Source organism: Psilocybe cubensis, chromosome 12, assembly GCF_017499595.1.
Source record: "Psilocybe cubensis strain MGC-MH-2018 chromosome 12, whole genome shotgun sequence".
In the NCBI taxonomy this organism is placed as follows: domain Eukaryota; kingdom Fungi; phylum Basidiomycota; class Agaricomycetes; order Agaricales; family Agrocybaceae; genus Psilocybe; species Psilocybe cubensis.
Genome location: NC_063010.1, coordinates 874,251 through 890,954, shown reverse-complemented (window position 1 = coordinate 890,954; position 16,704 = coordinate 874,251). Strand labels below are relative to the sequence as shown.

Genomic DNA, 16,704 nt, shown 5'->3' with positions numbered 1-16,704 from the left:
CCCACCACATCCTGCAAGGTAGTCAACACGGGTTAGCAGAGTGTTTCCAGGAATGGTCCAACGAAGATATAGTCCAGCTATGATATCACACACCTTGGAATACGGGGTAATAAGAGTGCCTGCGAGGATTGCTGATAGGCGCCAAAAGACTCATACGACTCGCGAAGACCAAGCAATCTCATTCTCGCCACCATCGCACATGGGTGCACCACATATAGAAAACCAAGATTAAAGAACTTCCTGATAACCACAGTTGGGTCGTGGCTGTCAGTCGACTATTGGCGACTCCTTTTTGGGACCAACACAGGTATGAAGATAGGTACCGTTTTAGCTACTTCGGCCTTTGTGGCATGTTCAGCGAGTGGGCGAATCGGATATTGCAGTTATCGTGGACGATTGCGCATATATTTGGGTTTAGTTTGGGAAAGCCATATCAATTGTGGGAGCAAAGAATGAGGCACCAATACCTGCAATCCGCCAAAGTGGAGCAAAATCAAAGATAGCTAAACATTAGATTAGAATGCAAGGACACCAGTCCCGAAATCGTACCATTGAACCACACGACTCGAGTCACTTCAAAGAGGTCTAGATTCCGGCTCTATTGGAGTGATGACAGATAAAGGATAGAGAGATGGGGTAATATGTGCTGCGTAGATCATCTTATTGACGGAATGGCGAATTTCGACTTGGGCGCTTCAATTACACTTTTTAAGTTATTAAAAGGAAAAATGAAGGATGGTTCATCGATGAGTGTACAATTCCAGGAGCAAACCGGAACAATCGTTTACCTAAGGACCAAGAAGGACAAACATGTGCAAACGCGTTCGCGTCAAAACTGAGATAGGGGTGATGAAAAGTTGATCAAATTTCTTGCGCAGGAGCTTCAAGCTTCAATCTTTACGATCATGATAGTGTCTCCAAAAAGGTTTTTAAAAAAGAGAACAATAAGTAATTTCTTGAAAGGGAAAAGGCATAACTGTGTCGCACTTGGACCCAAATACAACGATATACATCATCTCAGAGTCTTTATTCTCGTCCAAAGTGCAACAGAGTAGGTCTACCAATGTCCAGAATAAAAGAAGGGTAACTATTCAGATCCATTTAACGTCCCTTGCTAAAATATTGACGGGCAATGCAATTGATTTACCTTGCCTAGAATTGCTGACCATCAAATTGAGAGATCAGCTTGGAATAGCCATGATCCTCAACACAGTTATCCCCGGCTTCGTTGACCAAATATCCTGGCATGCAACGGCGAACACGGCATTTGCCTTCTATGCAGGAGACATCGGAGACGCCATTGATTGCGGTACAGTCGACACCCTCTTCCTTGTAGAATCCAGGGCGCGAGGACTGGATCATACATCCTCCACCTACAAAACCATTTAAAATGAGAAATCTTGTCAAAGCAAAAAAAGAGTTGCCTTACAGCTCTCGAGGTCTTGTTTGGTGTCAACACATTCCCAAGACTCCGTTCCTCGTCCGATAATTTGACATGCTGCAAGTCCAACTGGGCACAGAAGCTTTCCAGACGATTCGGAAAGGGACCGCTTTCCATAGCTACTAGGGCAGCCCTTAAAAAGACCGCACTGGCCGTTGCATACGGTGAATGGCTTAGGACAGACACAGTTCGGGGGGTACGACAGTATATTTAGCGTGAATCTATCAATCGCACGTTAATGAAAAACTGCGGAGACAGCTACCAGGATGTCCTTACCCGTCGGTACATGTAAATCCACAAGGATTTCCAAATTGGCAAGACGGTTGTGAGTGTTCAGGGTAGTTGCAAGTACCATGATTTCCCGAATATATCTGGTAGAAGTACGTCAAAATTTTACAAGCCTTTGTAGTCAAATTCCACGATACTGACCAAGGATGTAAGTGCATTAGTCACCGCATCCCTTCCACCGTATGACACAGCAGATAATGCCAGTGAATTGGACGCAATATAATTTGGAATGGTAGATAAACAAAGGCAAGTATCTGGCGATGCATGGATAAGTTCAATGTCGACCAATAAAAACTAGGATAAGAGGACATACTGATGTTACCAAAGACGTTAAAGGTCTTGGGCGAGAGAAGTTTGGGAATATTGAGAGAACCGCGACATTCACCACATATATCTGTCTTGCCACCTACGGCTGCAACGAGAGAAACAGAGAAGAGGCAGGTTAGCACCTGGAATACAGAAGCCACACGCATCTTCAAAGGATCAAAGATGTGTTGTGAAGTGGGCGTAAAGAGCAGGGTTAGCAATACCCCAAAACGCTATATAAGTGCGCAGATTAAGGGCAAGGTGATATTGACCCCTCCCTATTCCCGTCAATATCCAAAGGGTCATATTCGTTGGACAGCTACAATTATTTGGAGCCAGCGGGCCCGCCAAGCCGACATATCCATTAAGGAAAAGACACAGCGAAAGATTGATAGTCCAACACTCTGGCCTTCAAAGCAATCGCGGAATGATTAATCTCCGAAGCACAAGGCTTCTTGACCATCGCCCGCGCCGTAGGAGTAGGTGTGACAGAATCCCAGGGCAATTAAACCCTCATGAGTCAAAATGTCCACATGGTTACACATAGATTTAATGAAACCTCGACAAGACAGCTGAAGGGCAACGACCGATTATATGAGAGGCCAAGAGGTGAAGCGAGCAGCATATCGCGTATTCCTCGGACAGAGGTCAAGAAAAACAGTGAAAGCATCAATAGTTGAGGATAATAGAGGGGAGATTGCGAGCGGCAAGCCAAAGATAACAATCATACGTCCAGGTGCCATGATGGTGTCGAGGGACCGAAACTCGATAGTTGACATATCAGAGGTCTATGAAGGCACAGCCTGCCAGCCCCAATACTGTGGTGAGCTGTCGGGGGCGTTCTCGTCAAGGTGCATGTTGTTGAACTTGTCAAATCAATTATGAGAGAACCTCAACGTCCTGATTGGCCCTGATCGAGGTATCAGAGAGTCCCCGGCTGAAGTATCTTTTCGTGGTTACTGGTTAGAGCAGAAAATGTAGATGAGCCTGAGTGGTCCTTGTCAGTGGTCGCAAGTTTAATCGAAGTTGGTTTCACTGAGATTTTAGACCATGTAAATGCAAGCGTCACGTGCCCATTTGCTTCGGTCAGGTGGGCTTTGGATGTCCGACGCGTCTGGACGCGATTTGGGGTTTGAGAGGAAACAAAATAGCTAAGATTACACCATCTCAATGTATCAAATAGAGGAAGTACACAAAAGAGAGTTCAACACCAGCGTTAAATGTTCAATAAATAATTCACAATATTTACAACAAAAAATACAAAACTGCCCTTCGTGAAACTACAAATAAAGTACAATTGGAAAGGAAAAGCAAAAATGAGCCACTCTCATACTAATACATACATTTCTTATTTCACTTTATCAAGATGGGGGCGTATCATACCTTCTCTCTCTTTGTTGACGCCGTAAGACTGAATTAAACTCGGAAAAAGGAGGTTCAGCTGAACGCAAGGGCGGACCACGTCATGACAGCGCCAACGGTAACAGCAGTTGCAGTCTTGGCAACGACCTTGACGAATCGCCTCGCTCGTTTCCGAGGGGGTGGACCATCGACGGTGAAAGCCTTGACCAACGGACCGCTCGACTCAAGCAAGCCAGTTCCTTCCGCCGCGAACGCGTTGCCATCAATAACGTTGTCGCTCGAGCTTCCGGTAGAGGCCTCGGGGCCGACCGCATTTGTCTCGCAATCGACCGCCATGTTCTCACTCTTGCACGTCTCTCGCTCATCAACGTCCTCGTTCTCGTCCGTATCATCACGCTTTCGCTTCAACGACGTTAGAACGGGAGTCTGAGGGTGGTGCAGGCACACGGTGAAATGACGTTTAGAGGTTACCTGAGAAGAAGAAAAGCATACCTGGGCGGCGTCAACTTCCGCATTAGACTTCGCTTCAAGACGGGCTTGAGCTTCCTGACATTGTCGGAGAAGCTCTTTGGTCTGTTGGTGTTGAGCATCTTGTTCCGCTATGCGGGCCATGGTAGCCTCGTGTAAGGCTTTCATTGAGGCAAGTTCGTCATCAACTTCCTTCTTCATTCCATCTCTGAATGACTTCAAGTCTATACCAAACTCAATATCAGTCATGAAACTACAACTTCAACAGCGGTAGAACACAAACCTGCAATGGCATCCCCAAATTCGTTCAGCGTGGCTCGGACATCCTCCTTGTCGTTCTTCCTCTGCTGGGCATCCTCATCTCTCTCTTCGGCAATCGAGTCAACGTTTTCCTGGATCATTTCAATATGGGAGTTTAGATCTGCGAGATCTATATCTTGTATCCTGTCGATCTGATTCGCCAGGAGGATGTACTCTGCATTGACTTCCAACAGCCGATCGTCGAACTCTCCAAGTTTCTCAGAAATCACTTGAACGTTGGAGTTGAATCGTGATTTGTATTTGCGTCTCTGCGAGTGTAGCTTCGAAACCTCGACCTACAACGTTTACACGACTTAGCCTTGAGACCATGATGAATAAGAAAGGGGAAGAGATACCTTAAGACTTTGGACAGTGTCTTCCATCTGCCGGAATCGGAGCGGTGACACGGATGGATCATCGGGTCCTTTGGATTCTGGTGGGTCGATCTCATCGAAAGGGTCTCGATAATGAATGGCGAATCTCTCAGACCGATTTTCATCAGGGGACGCAACTAGCGGCATGCCCATGTTTTGTATTTCCGGGTCACTGCGGGACGGTTCAGCCGATATGGATGCAGGTCCACCTTCAGACGATGAAGGTGCAAGTGGAGCCAGGATATGGGGAGGGCTGAGGGAAGGAGAGTTCCGTGTGGGACTGAAAGGAGCTGATATAATGGATGGAGGTGGGATTGACAGACGCCCTCCTACAATGACTTTGAATGATGGAGATGGACTGGAAAGATCCATAGGGGAATGGGACCTAGACCTGCTGTGAGGCTCGTATATGTCGTGTTGTGAAGCATCGAAGCCGACAATGGAGTTCTCGCTGAGCATAGGAAGCCGAGCCATCGAGGGTGAGGATAAGATACTATTATTTTGGGATTGAGGATTCGACGATTCGGGTCGACCATTAAGCAGCGATAGGTTGACTGGCGGCAGTGTGTCTGGGTGGGCAATTCCGGGGGTGGTAGGGTAGGAGTCCGGGCCGAAAAGAAAACTTGACATGTGCGCAAATGGTCTCTCCACAATCTCTGACACAGATGGAAGGAGTCGTGGAGTAGAGGATTGCTGGGATGGAGGTAAGAATCGCTTCAAAACATTTAGTGCTTGTCCAAGTGAGCGAGGGTTAGAAGAATTCCCTGGACCCTTCGATCCGGAATCGTCGTTGTGAATGGTGTTATCAGTGTTGTCAGAGGCATCCTTGTTAGTAGTAGAATTGTCATTCAAAGAGACCGATGGATTCAAGTTGGTCTTGGGTGGAGGGATTTCTTCGATGTCGGAATACATTCCCGAATGGGAGGAATATGACTCATCTGATGATGAGGACGATGTATGAACCCCGTAACGACCTGAAGTCGAAGGTTTGGAGACAGATCTCCCTGACAAGACCGGAGAATTTGTGGGCGGAACAACTAGAGGATTGAATGGCATCTTGCTCGTAACATGCCCGGCATGAATGAGTTCGATACGAGCAACGATGGGCTTGACCATCTCTTCCCCTTTACCCACGGACTTCCCAAAGGTGACTATATCACCATCACCAAGGAGGGTAGAGGTCTCTGGCTTGATTGTCCTAGAGAATTTTTCTCCGGCCTTGCGAATGTGTGTTCCATGATGGGAGCCTAGATCGATGAGATATGCCTACAATGCATCAAAGACAATTGAGACAGGTATCAGACAAAAGATACGACGATGGGCGTACATGGCCACTATCAGAGAAAGCGATCTTTGCATGCCTCCTACTGACCACAGCACATCTAAACATGGCACTTCCTTGCTCATGATCTTTGGATCGTGCAAAGCTCGTGTCCGCCTCAAGTCCGGAACGACGACCGATATGCACAACGCTAGTGTTGGCCTTTCTGAAAAGCATCCGGTATCCTGCATCGTTTGCACCTTGTTTCTCAATATGCAGAGTCACACCTACAGCGCAAGCAGAAGGATAGGTCAGGAGAGCCTCATCTGAGAGATGGTGGTATCTCTCACCCGTTACTGAGCGCTGCGCAGACGGGATAGAATTGGGACCTGTGGCAATGGGCCCAATCGTTGAGCCCAGGCAGATAATTTCGTCGTCTAACATAATATCTGTCCTCGGTACCACGACTCTCTTGCCTTGAGAGACAAATTGCACAATGTGGACAGAGGAAAGACGCAATGCAACTAGCCGCAAGCTCGACCTTTTATCTCACCTGGTAGGCGGCCGGATCCGAGGATCACCTTGTCTGATCACCTGCACGGCCGGCCTGTCACAATCCAGGTTTATCTCTGAGAAACCGGAAACCGAAATGACTCCGTACTTATCGTCCAAAATACAAAGAAAAGTCTGTAATTTATTTGTACGAAAGACAGAGAAAAGAGAAGAGAAAAAGATCAAGTTTCTGCTGCTTTTCTACATGGTTTTCAGGCCTCAGAATCATCAGCCACGGGTGGTGCCGACCCAAAACAGTTTCAAAGTTGCATTTCTCCGCGGTTACTTACAATTCTGATAAAAATGAATTGCAAAAGATGACCGATAACAGACAGGGGGACATGAGATGTCGACATGCCGAAAGCACGAAAGCATCTGAAAGCATGCCCCAAAACATGTCAAACATCGAACTTGATTGTGCTACTGTGGCCCCACAAATGAACCACTGCTTCGTGCGCATGATATGCATCAATGAAAGGTGGAAAATGAACAAAGTGGAGGTTCTCATTGCCGAGCGTCTCATAGTTGTTGTTATGGTAGAGACCAAAAACCTGCCATTAGAAGAGTGACAATATGATATGCCTGTAAATGGTGTAAAATCACTCTGAAGGAAACCCAATTTTCACGAGAATCAACTGAGGACTAGGCACTTGCTTAAGATTGGAAGTTAGTTGATGTATCAGACGTTTACACATGGACAACTGACCGTAAACGATGTTGTGTATGCTCCAATGCGAGTAAACGGTCTTCCATCATAGCGTACATTTTGAGGGGTATAGGGGTAGATGTCGAGGATTATGGAAAGAACAAGATCTTGAAATAAACAGCCACGGAAACAAGGTCTTTCAGAGAAAGAAATAACGGGTTATACGGCCAAGAAGAGGGGTCAGAACTGTCGGTTCGCGCTCGTCTTTGAATAGGCCTTTCTTCACTGTATGCGTACTGTTAAGAAAGCTCCTGGAAATATAGATACTCCCTGACATGAAAGATGATGCACTGTTAGAGATAAGAGGAAATATGGCACACGACGTATAGCAAATTTAAGCTGAAGACTTACCGATATGCACACAAAAAGGGTTGCATATGCTGAAAACAGGGTTATGTTCTCTGTTTCAAACACATCCTGTCGGTAAATCTGCCATCAAGTCGAACTGCTGTTAAATTCGTCTAGTCGTCGAGATGTGAGTCAGTCCTTGAGACGCTACATTTATTGAGATTCTTTGAGTTGAGTTTTATAGCAGCAGTGTTTGACGGGCTTCAAGGCTATGATTGTATTTGCGGAACCGTTAGAAGGACCGATGTGCGTAAGATAGCCTACTCCATCACTGATGGCACTGTGTAGAAGTGTGTAGATGAGTCGAATTCGTTATCTGTGGCTCCATGGTGAGCGGAAGATTGGTTTTCGACAACCTATGTACAACCGCGCAAATACATCATCAAAGTTTTCCCACGATGCTCCTCAACAACAACAACAACAACAACAACAACTCCGACAACGTCCCTGACCAATGACAATCGAAAATCCTCTATATTTGCGGGGTTCCTCTGCGTTAGGTCCAATCCTTATTGGATATTTACACACCCATGAAAGAATACCTCTGCGGAGGTGTTCTTTGATGCAGCGCAATCAAAGCACAAATATATATCTGCCAATTGGAGAACATTGCAAAGGTGAGCACATGGGTGATTCATTTTAGGCGATGACAAGCGTGTTAACTACCTCGAAATAGCTCAAGATACGCGCGGCTGCTGAGCGGAGGCTAAGGTGACTCATTGTACATTTATTTCATGGTGTACTTAAGCATTTGACACGAATCTTCGTAGTTGTCGTTTCCTCTTCGCTGCAACATCCATCAAAGCGATGATGGGTGAGGTCTCACAACGGTTTGGGTACCAAAACCCACTGTTGTACCCATACATGGCTATACAGGCAAATCCAATGTGAGCTGCAACTATTATGATGTGCACGGAACGGTCCATCTGAATACAGTGCTCTAGAATTAGCATTAAGGAAGAAATACGCGTCGTTCCCTTCCTTTTGACCTGTGCTTTATTTTCTATCCAGGTCATACATTTTTTCCTCAAGAAATTCCAAAAACGTTCCGATACGAACGAAGACGAAGATGAAATCACAGCAGAAACCACGTCTCCGGGATTGGTTACGCGTCTCAAAAAACACGCCAAATCTTTCGGGGGGAACACCATATACACATTCTACTTTGCGCGCTTTGTTGGGAGTGCTGCTCTTTTCGTGTTGTCAGTTATCACTTCCCTCAAATGCCAACCAGACAGACTAGGATGGACGGATGTCAAGGGCAGGTTCGACGAGTGCCCAGAACTTTTTTTGACGGTCACATACGTGCGTACCCTTAATCAGCTGTGCAAATGGTGCAGCCTAATTCAATAGAACGATTAGTTGTACTCGACGTTCCTATCGATCGTGTCCTTGACTTCAAAAGCCTACGGCAAATGGGCAACCCGAACCAACATCGTCATCCTGCTTTCAGCACTAGGTGTTTACATTTACCGCGATCTTTGGCCTCTCGCAACATACGACCAACGTCCCGCTGATGAAAGCGAGGGAGCTGTTCTCGTCTATAAAATTATCATTCTGGCGTTTACTGGTGTGGTCATTCCGATGTTCATTCCTCGAATTTACACTCCCATCGACCCGAATGTCGGTACTCTCTTCCTCTAATGAGCATCAAAGGCCAAACTGACTCTACTACATAGGACCCTGAATCCGTTCCCAATCCTGAGCAAACAGCATCGTTGTTCAGCATGATAACGTACACCTTCCTCGACTCGACTATATTACTTGGATACAAAGTCCCACATTTGAAAGCCGAACAACTTGACCCTCTTACAGACCGCGATCGAGCGCAGTATAGGACAAAAAAGGCATTCCCAGTACGAGACCTACACTGACCATCTCGGTGCTTACTGATCCATACTCAGCATCTGGATATATTCCATGGAGCGAAGCGCAGATCTCTTTTCTGGGGGCTGATGCGTGTTTACCGTGAGTTTATTGCTAATACATTGGATTTGAATGGTTTATAACATAAACGCAACACGCAGGCAAGGAGTATATCATCCTTGCCATCTCCGTTATCTTTTATTCTTTGGGAGGCTTCGCAGTTCCAATTGGTATCAATCGTGTGTTATAGTATGCCCATGCTTTCACACAAACTATACTCAATCGCTAACAACGATCCAGCTATATGGAAACTAATGGCGAAGGTGCCACAATTCGCCCTTGGTTTTGGATCTTGTGGCTCTTTGCAGGCCCTTTGATTCAGTCTTTCTCCTTCCAGTGGTATATTTTCATCGCTACAAGGACCCTTGTTCGTGCAGAGGGCCTCATTACACAGTTGGTGTTCGAACACAGCTTGCGCATCCGAATGAAGGCAGAAACAAAAGATCAAGCTGTCCAGCAACAATCGTCTACCCTTGGAACACCTACTGATTCCGCTGTCGTTACCCCGGATAATGCTTCTGCCATCACAGACGCAGAATCAGAGCAAACAGAGGCCGCTCATTCACAAAATTCCACTGTGGTAGCTGTTTCTCGTGAGACTTCTAGTGCCAGTACATTAAGGGCTGCCAAGGAGCCTGCCAAAGGAAAGACATCGACAGAATCTAAAGCGTCAGCTGAGGAATCAAAGGGCTCGGACAGTGACAACCTCGTTGGCAAGATCAACAATCTAGTCACAACTGATCTAGGAAACATCACGAATGCAAGGGATTTCCTTATGATCAGTAAGTTTCGTATATTTTCATACTATGCGCTGTTGCTGATGATCTCGATTGCAGTTCTGTACATTCCTGTCCAAATTACGTTCTGTATGATTTTCTTATATCAAGTTCTCGGCTGGAGGTATGACATGACTGCAAACTTCGGGAACCTCTTTTCTGAAGTTGTTATGCTAGTTCTCTTGTCGGTGTCTCGGTCATGATCGTTCTTCTCCCTGTACCCGGATACTTCGCCTCATTGCTTCAGAAAGCCCAAGTCCAAAGAATGAAGAAGGTGGCAAAAATCATTCTATTTTCATAGACTTATAGTGATAACCAATTTCGCAGACTGATGCCAGAATCCAAGCAGTGACCGAAACTGTGGGCATCCTTCGTATGATCAAGCTTTTTGGATGGGAGCAAAAGATGTCCGATCGCCTCGAGAAAACACGAGAAGAAGAACTCAAATGGCTGTGGAAATTAAAACTGCTCGACAATTTGAATGGACTATTGGGCTTCCTCTATCCAATGCTAACAATGCTGGCATCGTACAGTCTTTATACCCTTGTTATGAAAGAAACACTTACGCGTGCGTGGTTCCCTTGTTTATGGCCACAACAAACGTTGATATCTTCGTTTAGCTTCCAAGATTTTCTCGAGTATCAGCGTCTTCAACATGTTGAGAGAACAATTCTATAGGCTTCTTCGGCAGGGTGTTGATCTGATTCAAGGTTGGCTTCATTCCAATTCTTACCCATCCGCCTCTCAACTCTTATTACAGGCAAAGTATCTCTGGAGCGTGTCCAAAATTTCCTATACGAAACAGAGCTATTAGATGCCTATCTCGATACACCCTCTACACCCGTTCCAGAGGTACCTGTTTCTATTGAAACAAGCTCCGAAATCGGATTTAGAAACGCAACCTTTACATGGTCCCTCGACGGGGAAGATGGCACTATGACACCGTCCAGGCGTCAGTTCAAACTCCGTATCAAAGATGAACTCATTTTCAGGAAAAATTGTATCAATTTGATCATTGGGCCCACGTATGTGACAATGGTTATCCAATCGATTGTTTTTTTCTGAATATGCTTTCCCTTTCAGCGGCTCAGGGAAAACCTCCATTCTGATGGCATTGTTAGGTTTGAATATATGCTGCGATATTGTGATAGTATGCTGACATACTCTCTAAGGCGAAATGCATTTCGTTGCTTCTAATCCTGACTCGTGGTTTAATCTTCCTCGCGATGGAGGTATCGCATATGCTGCCCAAGAATCATGGGTACAGAACGATACAATCAAGAACAACATTCTATTCAGGACCCCGCTAGACGAAGAAAGGTACAAAAAAGGTGAGTTTTATCTACGTTACTCCGTCAGAGTTGTTACAAGCGACCGCTGTATAGTCATAAAGCAGTGTGCCCTAGAGCGCGATCTCGAACTGTTTGAAGCGGGTGATGCCACGGAAGTCGGAGAACGTGGGTTGACTTTAAGGTCAGTTTTGTTGCCTATACTCAGGATGATTGCTAATGTTGCCCCATGTGCTTTAGTGGTGGACAGAAGGCGCGTATTACTCTCGCGCGGGCAATTTACTCGGAGGCGGAGATCATTCTGCTTGATGATATCTTTGCAGCATTGGACGTCCACACGTATGAAGTTTTACCTTTATTTTCATCGACTATTTTTTGAAAAACAATCATAGTGCAACCTGGATCGTGGAAAATTGTTTTAAAGGCGACCTTATCAAGGATAGGACAATACTATTAGTTGTAAGTTTTGGTCCGCGGCCCAAAACACCCACCCATGCTTACCAGGCAATAGACCCACAACATTGCTTTAGCCAGCCCTATTGCAGACTTCGTTGTTTCCATTGGATCCGATGGAAGGATTAAATCTCAAGGAATCAAGGTCTCTACTGCTTTAAAGCGCAACCCTGCTTTGGCCGCTGAAGCCAAACACGACAAAGAGGTCATTGAAAACGCGCAAACTGAAATCGTTGAAACCGAGACTGTCCCCAAAAAACCTTCGGGTGATGGAAAGCTCGTGATTGCCGAAGAAATCGCGGAAGGTCACGTCACGTGGAAGTCAATTATGTTACTCATTCGCAGTATCGGTGGCAAGCATCCTTTTGTGTACTACACCGTTATTCTTACCGTCCTCATTTTGGTGGAGTTTATGGTGACGTTTCAAACATGGTATCTTGGACACTGGGGTCAGCAATATGTTGGTCGTGATCCTTCTACTGTCAATGCTGCATAGTAAGTAGCTTGTTGTTTCCATGGATATTATTAGACTGACTCTATTTTTCAAGCTATATCAATGTTTATACCGCTATCGCCATGGTTGCTTGGTTTACGAACTTCGCAGTATATATGCTCTTTGTCATTGGTTCTTTGCGAGCATCGAAAACTATCAACAAACTACTCATGGATTCGGTACTCGGAAGCACTCTAAGGTTGGTCTTTTCCCGCGTTCATTAACTTCCACGTCTTGAATTGTCAAATAGATGGCTTGATGAGACACCAACTGCACGTATTATAACACGATGCACGCAAGATATTAGAACGATTGATAGCCAGTTACCCCAGAACGGCATGTGGCTCGTGGATTGTATGGTCGGACTCACGACAAAGCTAGGCGCCGTGGTTATCTTCACTCCTATATTTCTTTTCCCAGGACTCGGAGTTGGTGCTATAGGATTCTATTTGGGCAACATGTACCTCAGAGCTCAGTTGTCTGTCAAACGCGAAACAAGGTATAACAATATTTGACAATAATCATTTAACGCACTAATGTTCATGTGTGCACTAGTAATGCACGTTCCCCCATGCTCTCACACTTCAGCGCAGCGATACATGGAATAGGTAGAACATAGCAAACTCTCCTTCATTTCGTCAAAATGTTCATTCTCTTTTAGTATCTATTAGGGCATATGGAGCGCAAGAGCTCTTTAAACAAGAATCTATGAATCGGATCAACCACTACACTCGCGTTGCTCGCATGTCCTACAACTTAAACAGATGGATTGGCGTTCGTATGGACTTCCTTGGGGCATTATTTACTTCCGCGTTGGCTTTATATCTCATATACGGACCAAATATCGGTGCTTCGAACACCGGCTTTTCGCTCAGTATGGCCTCCGATCTTACATTGTTCATCTTATATGTGGTTCGATTGGGCAATGAGTTTGAAGTCAACTCAAACAGGTATTGGGAAACTCCATATCTCATGAATCCCACTGACAATAATTAGCTTGGAGCGCATCCAGAGCTATCTAGAAATTGAACACGAACCGAAGTCTACACCAGCAGGCCAGCCTCCCGCAGCTTGGCCCACTAGCGGTGACCTCCGCGTTGAACATCTCAACGCTCGTTATTCCCAGGTTCGTGTTGCTTCTGATTTATGGAGGTTTGTGACTCATTGGGGTATATCCATCAGAATGGTCCTCGAGTCTTGAACGATGTCTCATTCCATGTCGAATCTGGGCAGCGCGTGGGAATTGTTGGCAGGACTGGTAGTGGAAAGGTAACTTGGAACCATGTATAATGACCATTTTATGTTCTAAACTTTCACGCAGAGCTCTTTGACACTTGCTCTTCTTCGCTGTATTCTTACTGAAGGAACTGTGTACTACGACGGCATCCCAACGAATACCATCAACCTTGATGCTTTGAGGTCAAATATTACCATTATACCACAGACTGTAAGCTAATACCCGCTACATATCTAACATCTGTATTGACCCATGTGTATTAGCCTGAGTTATTGAGTGGTATGTATAGTTATTGATTTGTTGGGGGACCACCTTACTGATTTGCATTAGGTACATTGCGCCAGAACTTGGATCCCTTTGATCAGAACGATGACGCTACTCTGAACGATGCATTGCGCTCCGCGGGCCTCTTTTCTTTACAAGAAGAGGCAGACGAAGGTCGATTGACTTTAGATTCTGTAATCTCAGGAGGTGGGACCAATTTGTCCGTTGGACAAAGACAAATTATAGCGCTTGCACGTGCTATGGTTCGCGGCAGCAAACTTCTGATTCTAGATGAAGGTGAGTACTATGATATTTGTCCCCTGGCTTTGCAATAGATGTTAATCATTCATTTAGCAACGTCCGCCATCGGTTTGTGTACTGTAATATTTTTAGCGATAACACGTATTGATCCGGTCAATTAAGATTACAAAACAGACAGCATTATTCAGAATACCCTTCGTACGGAGCTCGGTGGTGATGTCACTGTTATTACTGTAGCCCATCGTCTTCAAACAATCATGGATTCCGATCGTATTGTAAGTATACATGCGTTGTCATGTAAACCGCAGCTTAAACGAACCTTTCTTCCCTTCAGATCGTCCTTGACAATGGCCAAATGGTACGCTTTTTACGCTTACTCATAATCAAATCCGTTGACTGTATGTTACCAGGCCGAATTTGGTAAACCCAAGGAACTTTTGGGAAACAAAAGCGGAATTCTCCGCGCTTTGGTTGACGGTAGTGGCGATAAAGAAACTCTTTATTCCCTTGCAGGACATGCAGATACAGATTAATGTACACCTATCGCACGTTTTATGACAGGGTGTATTATCATATGTAAATTTGACGCTTTCGGTAATTATACCTCATTTAAACCTTTAAGGTTTTCTGACTTCTATGTACTTGGAGTATTAACCAAACCAACTAAGTAGGGCCCATATTTACATTGCATTACATGTGTTTTGTATTCCGGGCGCTTACTGACCTAAAATTTAAAAGACTACGAGTCGCCATGAGATGAATGCAGATATTAAAGCTTGTCTTGTCCGCCGCGAGACACCTGAGAGTAAACACCTTTCTGTGTATAGTTAGATATTAGTTTCGTCGAATTAGGGCGGTTCTTAACTGTTCTTTGTAGGTAAAAATGTATGTAACAGCGCCAGGGAAAATCAAGAAGGGTTAGAAAGTCCACGGAAAAATATTCACTTGCAGCTCAATAAACCACTAACAACTTATTGAAGAAAAAATGCATATAGAAAATCAATGAACTGGGGATTCCCTATTTGGTTTATTCTAGCACCCATAATCTTTTTGATGATGCTTATGACAATGTAGTCACTCGTCTTAGTATAACAGGTTTATTTATTAATGTCTTCGTTTTGTGATGACAGTGTACACAAGGTACTCATTAACTAAGAGTCACAAAGCAACACAGGCGGTGTTAAATTCACATATTCTGAGGATGTTTGGCCTCACAAATGGAAAGGTCAATGTGATCTGTTTCTGAACCTCATCGGTCGACTGAATTGTGATATATAAGTACCAGGGGCTGGCCTGCATGCAACAATCGTGCCAATGTAAGTAGGACCTGGCTACGATCGAAAGCAGAATCCCTCAGGGCTTAAGGCGGCGCAGTACTAACACATGTGTCAACTCGATTAGATTTATATAATGAGAAGAAAGTTTTTTGGTGACTCGGTCGATCTTCAGAGGTCTCGTTGTGTACCACAATCTTGGGACAAATATGACGATCCGGGAACCGGAAATTAAACGATTTCCGGTTCCGGTCAGTTCCGGGGGCCAACCAACTGTTGGCCTTCTGCAGCCGTTTGCTCCCACTGACGTCTCGTGGGCGCTTATTAATAATGGTTAAATAAACGTTACAATGTGATTTCATTGCAGTTTCCGTTGGAACCAAACAGAAAATGTACATATAGCAACAGATACCCTTATAAGGTATTCTTTTGGTCTATTGTGGAACAACTGAAGCCGTTAGAATAAATCCGTATTTTCTCCACTATGACTGTGGATACGACATGTGCAGCTAAAAATACAAAGACACTGCCTCGAGGCTTTTATCGTGGCGACAAAAGGCTTTACACGAGTCATACGGCGTGGCCCATTTAGCTCGGGACTTGACCATGACTCCAAGCTCTTAAATAGAGGTCATTTTACGATTAAGCAGAACATCTCCGAATCCACTCTGACTAGTTGATTAACCAAAGAATCTCAAATCAACTAATCGACAATGCTTTCATTCGATCTACGGGTATGCTCATGAAGACCTTGCTTCGGTATACAACAATGACAATCTATTTCTAGGAATGCTCCAGATGCCACTCCGGGGGTAGCATCAACCCTGAGCTGTACGGCAGCTTGACACCGCCAGATTTGTGGACACTCCCCGTCAATGAGTGTACTTTTGCATATTATGGGGCAGCTGGGAGCTATACAGCTCCAGTTCGCGTCAAAGTCAAGGACTGCCATAATGATACATGCAAAACATCCATAGAATACGTCAGGAAACATGCAGTGATCTGATAATTTCGAAGAACCTGAGAGACAGAAAGGTGAGCATTGAAAAATGATTATCTACGTACTAAGTAACTTGAGCCCGACTTACAACTTTCCAATACAGGTCGAGCTGCGCTCGAAATTATCGTTCACATTTCAATCGACCAAGCGACCCTCCTGTGGAGACGTCGAATTTGACCAGAAAGCCACAATTTTCTTCATGAGCATATGTATTATTACCAATCGCACGTCCAATTAATACCACCAATTCTGTACTTCTAGTCAACAATTTCATATTTTGCTTTGTTTTGTGTAAATGGGTGCTTCGCATTTCGAAACTGAATGC

General features: G+C 44.9%; 3 protein-coding genes across 3 annotated transcripts; 1 reads left to right on the top strand and 2 right to left on the bottom strand.

Annotated features, from left to right (window-relative positions):
* Positions 1–414: 414 nt before the first annotated feature.
* Positions 415–2,202, bottom strand: JR316_0012266 (Protein priA; the record flags this gene model as incomplete). The annotated part of the gene is made up of 7 exons (XM_047897891.1): positions 415–467; positions 550–585; positions 1,167–1,373; positions 1,430–1,662; positions 1,718–1,812; positions 1,871–1,983; positions 2,043–2,202. The coding sequence occupies 7 exons, from the start codon at positions 2,200–2,202 to the stop codon at positions 415–417; spliced, it is 897 nt and encodes a 298-aa protein (XP_047742780.1).
* Positions 2,203–3,472: 1,270 nt separating this feature from the next.
* Positions 3,473–6,244, bottom strand: JR316_0012265 (uncharacterized protein; the record flags this gene model as incomplete). The annotated part of the gene is made up of 5 exons (XM_047897890.1): positions 3,473–3,823; positions 3,890–4,089; positions 4,149–4,461; positions 4,522–5,805; positions 5,867–6,244. 5 exons carry the CDS (start codon positions 6,242–6,244, stop codon positions 3,473–3,475), a joined length of 2,526 nt encoding a protein of 841 aa, XP_047742779.1.
* Positions 6,245–8,216: 1,972 nt separating this feature from the next.
* JR316_0012264 (ATP-binding cassette transporter abc4) lies at positions 8,217–14,638 on the top strand (the record flags this gene model as incomplete). Its single annotated transcript, XM_047897889.1, has 31 exons — positions 8,217–8,293; positions 8,351–8,711; positions 8,769–9,029; positions 9,086–9,262; positions 9,311–9,374; positions 9,434–9,521; positions 9,573–10,114; positions 10,169–10,232; positions 10,286–10,382; positions 10,436–10,676; positions 10,729–10,818; positions 10,869–11,133; positions 11,192–11,229; positions 11,281–11,439; positions 11,494–11,581; positions 11,638–11,736; positions 11,790–11,856; positions 11,909–12,345; positions 12,399–12,542; positions 12,594–12,842; positions 12,899–12,951; positions 13,005–13,293; positions 13,340–13,469; positions 13,526–13,612; positions 13,665–13,790; positions 13,844–13,859; positions 13,911–14,141; positions 14,199–14,213; positions 14,268–14,380; positions 14,440–14,463; positions 14,516–14,638. 31 exons carry the CDS (start codon positions 8,217–8,219, stop codon positions 14,636–14,638), a joined length of 4,815 nt encoding a protein of 1,604 aa, XP_047742778.1.
* Positions 14,639–16,704: the final 2,066 nt, after the last annotated feature.